This window comes from Girardinichthys multiradiatus, chromosome 3, assembly GCF_021462225.1.
Source record: "Girardinichthys multiradiatus isolate DD_20200921_A chromosome 3, DD_fGirMul_XY1, whole genome shotgun sequence".
NCBI classification, from domain to species: Eukaryota; Metazoa; Chordata; class Actinopteri; order Cyprinodontiformes; family Goodeidae; genus Girardinichthys; species Girardinichthys multiradiatus.
Window position 1 is genome coordinate 34,319,281 of NC_061796.1, and position 7,194 is coordinate 34,326,474.

General features: G+C 36.7%; 1 protein-coding gene across 1 annotated transcript; it reads left to right on the plus strand.

Moving 5' to 3' along the window:
- The first annotated feature begins 2,746 nt into the window (after window positions 1-2,746).
- On the plus strand, window positions 2,747-3,752 carry LOC124865842 (hepcidin antimicrobial peptide). Its single transcript, XM_047361318.1, has 3 exons — window positions 2,747-3,054; window positions 3,155-3,232; window positions 3,396-3,752. Exons 1-3 carry the CDS (start codon window positions 2,968-2,970, stop codon window positions 3,498-3,500), a joined length of 270 nt encoding a protein of 89 aa, XP_047217274.1. The 5' UTR covers window positions 2,747-2,967; the 3' UTR covers window positions 3,501-3,752.
- The last annotated feature ends 3,442 nt before the right edge of the window (window positions 3,753-7,194 follow it).

Sequence of the window (7,194 nt, forward strand, 5' to 3'; positions counted from 1 at the left end):
TAAGCCAGTATATGGTATATTGCACCTTCTAAATTATAATATGTATTCTCAAAGCAAATTTCAATAATAACTTTTGAAAAGAAAATCTGAAAATACTTATACATGTTCTTTGATCAACTTTAATTCAAAATCTTAAATACTGAAGAAAGGTCAAACCTGGACAGAACTATTCTGCTCTAATTACAAAAAAATGAAAAAAGGTTACAAACTGTTTTAAAAATATATTTGTTTAGTCTAGAGCAAGGTTTCTCAAACCATATTTTCTCAAACAAAAAGGTCCACATCTGATTCTTAGATAAGGGCAAGATTCTGGGACTAAAAAATCCTTTTTTAATAAAGTTTGATTACAACCTAAAAGCAAAGAATGCTCGTTATGACTACAACCGTTGATAAGTAACCCTAAACTGCCATAATGTTTGATAATAAAGTGTAATTTTCAGTCAGATTTTAACGGAACTAGTCCATTGCGATACTTACATTAGGTTATCAAGGTTTTGGCTCATAACATGTTCTCTTTGTGGTTTCAAGTAATTGTTCACCTTCAAAACCTGCAGAAAACTTTGTTTTGAATCATTCTGACTGGTATTATACCAGTGTGCTGGTATAATCAGGTTATTCCCAGATGGCTGTCAGTCTGTGGAAGAGATGAATCTTTCTTTACATGCTGTTTTGGCTTGCTAAGGGCACAATGACACTTAGATTGGTGAAAAACTCCAGATTTGCTAGATCAAATCTACACATGACAAAATCATATTTTAATCCCTTAGTAACCATCATTCATTTCGTATTTTTAAACTTATTCAGATGCCTTTTAACTTGCTGAACTATGCCCATCAAGAGTTGGCATCAGGCTCTGCAGTGCCTGGGTTTTAGATGCTCATGCACTACTGTAGTGCTACTGTTGAAGGAGAACTCTGCTTTGCACAGCTTGCATTCAGTTTATGGACAGATATCGGTGGTGACAGACAATAGAGACCATGCCGACCCCACAACTCAATGACCAATGAACATTTTATGTTTTAAATCATGTCCATGCAATGTTTAAACATGTCAACCCAGGCTAAAATTGGGATATGTTTGGTCTAAAAGGGAACATTGTTTAGATGCCTTTGTCTGATCTTTAGACATTTAAAAGCAGTTTAAGAGTCTGTAGATTCTAACAGAAACTGACAATCTCTGATTGACTGAAATTAGTGACTCAGGACTTCATAGTTTTAATCAAACTGTTTTGAGTAGTAAGCTACAGTACCAAACACCTGTCAATGCACAGCAAATTTATAAGTCCAAGACTTTCTATGTGTTCCTGTCATTTTTCTGTTGTCGTTACTACAAAACTTGCTTGTTTAACAAATAGAAATTAACCTGTTTCTGCTACATCTTATAAACATCATGCTGATGCATCATAACTGGGATACAGGGGCATTCTACTGACTTAACTTCAAGGGTCACAGTGACTGTAGAAGAGTTTTTAGATCCGATTGGAAATTAAAATTCTTGCAACAGAACTCACGTTTTGCTTTTGTGATGAATTCATTTAATCTCAAAAGTTATCCAGAAAGCGTGATGTCAGATTAGATGTTAGGGTTGGGGTGTTTCATAACGCTTTAGATAAAAATGCATGTTGTTTCCATCCACCGGTAGTATGCGAGTATGTAAATATGTCTTTATATTTCCCATTATTCTTTCAATTTTTAACTATAAAATAAACGCGAACACAGAACGCTTTTTCACAATTCATGAATATTATTGCAACATCACCACAAAGTTTTGGTTAGTGCACTCAAGAATTTCTTTGGGAAATATTGAATCTTTTTGTGGTCCTTATGAATTTTCAATTAATAGTGCGGGATATGAGATTATTCGGAAATGAAAACTATTTTAAATGCAGTTTAAATGTTGACAATAGCTATGTCTTAGCTTGGACTCTGTATAGATGTTACTCTTTGACTCTTGTAGCCTTAACTTTGAAATCAGGTCTCTTGCTTAGTTATAAAACAAATTATGCGATTCTATAAAATGCAGTGACAACAACATTTTGTATCCTCCACAGTAAAACACCTGGAACAGGTCTCATTCTTTGCTGCTTGAATGAAATATATATAATTCTATAACTTTCCTCATCTTTAACTAATACATATTAAAACACCTTGACTCCCAAATGGAATATTTTATTCCTGACTACCAGTCAGTGCTCTCAAAAGGATTTAATTTGGTTCAACTGCCAGTTCCCACACATTATGCAAAAATGGAACATGTTGAAAATCAGGGCTAATTAGTCCATTTTAGAGGTTGTAATTACATCCTTTACACTGAGCTATGGATATTCCAAAGTGGCTGGTTCCCTGTCAAGAAGGATATTCCGGGTCAAAATGAGTGCGGCTCAGTCATCCAAGCAATAGATTGACCTGCACAGAGTCACCCTTTGCTGGGAAATCTCCCGTGCTCCTGTCAGGTCTGCTTTATCAATGGTCTCTGTTAAAGAATACATATTGCACGTGTGTGTGTTGTTGTACAAAGTGATTGGCTTGTTGGAATTGTGTGGAATTATGTTCTCTCTCAGTGGAAAGTGGTGTTATTTGAAAGACAGAAAAAAGAGAGAGCTCAGAGAAATCCCTCCAGTATTGCAGAAGTGCAGACGGCTGAAGAGAAGTGAGGAGGCCAAAACTTCCCCAGTGGAGTTAGGTAACAGCTGCCAGGAATGGGCAGGGCCTCCAGCAGAGATGAGACAACACTGGGCCCATGACTGTATAAATACCTACACTCTCTGCATATTCAGCTACCAGACACCAGAAGAGCTAAAAGGATCCGCCGAAGATCTGAAGAAATCCAGTTGAGAATTGGCATCCATCTCTGAAGCCAAAAAATAAATTCAGGACACAGTGGGGCTCTGTGTTGGCCTGACACTCTTGTGAAAGAAGACCCATCAGCTCTAATCTTTAAAGGATTTATAACCAAACCGAAGCCAAAATGAAGGCATTAAGCATTGCAGTTGCAGTGACACTCGTGCTCGCCTTTATTTGCATTCTGGAGAGCTCCGTGGTCCCGTATGCCGGGGTAAGAAATTCAACTTAAACCACCCCATTTAATTATCAGCTCCAAATGTGTTGCCTGGAAGAATAGATGTGACTCTTAAATGTGCATAATTCATTAACAGGTTGGAGAGCTGGAGGAGGCAGGGGGCAATGACACTCCAGTTGAGGCACATCAAGAGATGTCAATGGAATCGTGGATGGTATGTTCAACTGACTGAATGAATTAAGCCAATTACCACAAGCAAATTAAAATTTAAGTGGATGCTGTTTCCCCCATGGAGCAGCCTGGTCCTCTCTCAAACACAGAAAGAAAAGGAGGTAATGTTGATGACACTTTGTTCGTGTCTCTTGTCTTTCACACAGATGCCAAAACATGTCAGGGAAAAGCGCCAGAGTCACCTCTCCTTGTGCCGCTTCTGCTGCAACTGCTGCAAGAACAAGGGCTGTGGTTTCTGCTGCAGGTTCTAAGGAACATCTGCAACGACCACCAAATTCTAATTTATTGTTTTGTTTTTCTTTACCTTTCTTTTCACTGCATTTATGGAAAATACTTTTACAAGCAAAATTATTCATGGAGCAACACAAACAAGTGAAACATATCTTCTATTTATTTTGAATGCTTCAACTTTTAGACTGTTTTTTAAGAATATGCCACTTATTGATATTTTCTTTATTGGAAATCATTGTTTTTTGTTAAATAAAATACATACTAATCATTGACCAAAATGTTTTGTGTCATTTATATTGAATCAAGGAACAGGAAATTATCTTCATTAAATGTGTTTTATGAATAACATCAGTATGACATCTCTCAAGTGCTGGAAGAGCCAAAAGCTAGAAATATAAAGTGATTAGGGCTGCACAGGTGCACAGATGTTGCTGGAACACAAAGACACACTTCATATGATCAGAAAGTACACTGTGTTGCACCCGTAAAACGTGTCTTAAACTGAAATACATGAACATGTGTATTATGAGATTTTGCACATCTTAAGTGTTCTTAATCTATGATAATCTCAACCCAAAGATCAGGAAAAACGAATCTTAGAGTAAGAATCTGTTGTTAGACACTGGACACGACAATTATGAGCAAAGCCTCTCTTAAAGGATAGTTTTAAAACAGTGTGAGGGAATTTAATGTTTAGAGCTCTGCAAAGAGAGTGAAGGCATTGATCTATGGATTTTCTTGCTGGCTTTTATCTGATGACAGAGCCATTAACACCTTAGGGCTTCAACACCTTTTAATCTCAGCTTGAAGCATATTGCTGTACGCTCTTTGATCAGTCCTTCAGCCCTCTTTAGTAACATACCTTGATTTTTTTTTTTGTTACTTTATTGATTGTTCTATTGCATAAAGATATATTTAGGCATTCTGATGACTAGGAAGTAAGTACCCGACATCCTGGAAAGGGCTTTATGAAGGAGATTCTCACTGAAACCCATCCTCCCTTCTTCTGCAGAGTGCATGACTCTGAAATATCTGGAACTTTGTTCCACTTGCACTGCAAGGCACACGTTTTGTATCTTTGGCATTTGCACTTTTTGCAGTGTTTTTATTTTTTGATGAAAGAAACATTTTGTTGTTTTGTGATAGTGATATAAACACATTTTGACTTAAATGGACTGCCTGATTGGCCTTCTTTGCAAAGAATAAATACTGAAAAGATCATGCTTTCTGTTTTTTGTGACTGATTCTCATTCATTGATCCAACTAGGCTCACAAAAGTATTTTCATCGGATTTAAATAACAACATCCTTTTTTCCAAACAACTAAAAAATAATTAAGTTTTTCACTCATTTTGACCATTTTGCAATCACTGCCTACAAAGGACACACTGTATGAAATAAATAAAAAAACAAAGCAGAACAAAAAAGATTAATTTCCAATGCAGGATTTCAAAAAAGGGCTAAATGTTTTTAAAATGCGGAAAAACTGTTTATTATTCCGAGACAATGAACATTGGGGTCACAGATGTCAAAATGGGTTATAAGGATGGCAACTAGATATTGACACATTTTCATTGAGTCTGATATACCATTAAGTGCTAATTTTACTGGAACTAAGAGCTGAAAAACCCCACACAATAATCCCCAAACTTTAGACATGACCCAGGGCAAGTGCCGTTCTCCTGTCAACTTCCAAACCCAGACTCTTCCATTGGATTGCCAGAGAGGGAGGCATGATTCAACAACAATTTGCAATGCACTTGGTGATGTAAGGCTTGGATGAAACTGTGCAACCATGAAAACCCAAAACCCATTCCATCAAGCTTTCTATGCACTGTTGTGGAGCAAATCTAAAGACCACCTGAAGTTTTGAGGTCTTTTATTTTTGACTCCGAAGAAAGTTGGAAAAACCTGCACATTATGTGCCTCACCATCAGGTGACCTCACACTGTGATTTCACATCGCCCACCAGCTCAGTTGCTGTCCAATTTGTTATGATACAACTAACAACTGACTGTGGAATATTTTGTGGTGATGAAATGTAGTGACTGGACTTATGACTCAGGTGACTTAAAGTCACTGAGCACCTAAGAGTTACCCAATCTTTCACAAATCTTTGTAGAACCATTCCGCATGCCTAGGTGCTACATTTTATACACCTGTGGCCATAGGAGTGATTGGAACACCTGAATTCAATGTTGTGGAGAGGTGACCTAATACGTTTGGCAACATGGTACATGTTTAAGCCAGAATATGAGTCTGATGATCCACAAGCCTTAATGGACACTTGCAAAGAAACTGAGGCTGAAACAACCAGTGGCAAGAATAATAATAATCCTAAGAACTTAAACTGGTTAAAATGTATTTTTATTCCTGTTTGACCAATTGTTAGTCTGTCTACTTCACATTTGTTCTTGGCAGTTTTAGCTGATTATGCTGAATTTTTGCAGGTCCTGGCAGGATATGCAGTACTTGAAAATCAGATGTGGTCATTCCAGTCCACTGTGATCCTCTTCACAACTGCCTTAATGCATTTCTGTAGTCATAATATCTGAAAGGCAATGCAGTGATCTCACATACAACTCCGGCTGTAGTATGTGAATAAAAACACTAAGTAAAACATACAAAGTCATGCTATGAGCAAACTACTATGCACTCCATTCTGTAAACTAATGTCTTCTATGATGTCTCTAAGTGACATACATGGAAAACAGATGTTGGATTGTTGTAAGGGTATATTTTATTCAGTTTAATAATAATTTCCAACAAAATAGGGAAGCAAACAGAACAACCAACAGTGACATCTTGTTTTATACAGGGCTAACTTAATATGAACTCAGTTTACTTGACTTTAAACCAAATGTGACTACTCAGAACATCCACCCTTTAAGATCTGTGTGATGATGTTATGACAATTCAAATGGGATCCTCAATTTACAACTATTGAGGGTGTGCTTCCTCAGTCAGTAACTTACCATTTACATCTGAGGAGAATCTATAAAGAAAATAACACATAGACATTTTTATGGTTTTATCCCCCAAAAATGTCTGAAAGTCTTCTTAGAGCACTGCTAGAGAGCAGATGAAAAACATAGCTGTTTCTATAAATAATCCATGTGCATAATATATAGGCCAGTTTTCAAAAATGTTTAATATTAATAATATGTAAATAAAAACTGAATTTATAATTGTCATAAATGATTTAAACTAGAGATTTAACTGAAAGCATTACCAGACATGTCTAATGTTGAACATTTCTAGACAAAAACATCTTTATTTTGAGTTTTTCACAAGAAGCCATTTTTCAGAGGTTCATAGAGGTCTGTTTATCACAGAAATGCTTCACCTCTTTTAAAAATAATGTGAGTGAGTCTTGGTTCCAGGTAGCGGTTGTGTGAAAACAGCAACCTTTGATCCACAAGGATATGCAGGTTATTCAAGCCAATTAGATTTTAAACTGTCTGATTTTCCACTTCCCGGTTCTGCGCTTGGCAGAGCATCAACCTGCAATGCTGGATGCAGATGTGAGATTGTGTCCAATGATAAGAGTTTTCAGAGGAGCTTTGACCGCATGCAGTGAATTCTGTCGGCTCTTAATTTATTAATAATAAATCCCAGCCACTCTAGTAATTTTCCAAATTGAATGAATAAGTGAATTCTATCTCACACCCTGCATGTTAGGTGAACTTGTTTCAAATGTAACAGTAAGACACTT

Coding starts and splice junctions, on each gene's coding strand:
- LOC124865842 (XM_047361318.1), top strand. CDS start 2,968: ATGAAGGCATTAAGCATTGCAGTTGCAGTGACACTCGTGCTCGCCTTT. Junction 3,055..3,154: donor CCGTGGTCCCGTATGCCGGG/GTAAGAAATTCA, acceptor ATTCATTAACAG/GTTGGAGAGCTGGAGGAGGC. Junction 3,233..3,395: donor TGTCAATGGAATCGTGGATG/GTATGTTCAACT, acceptor TCTTTCACACAG/ATGCCAAAACATGTCAGGGA.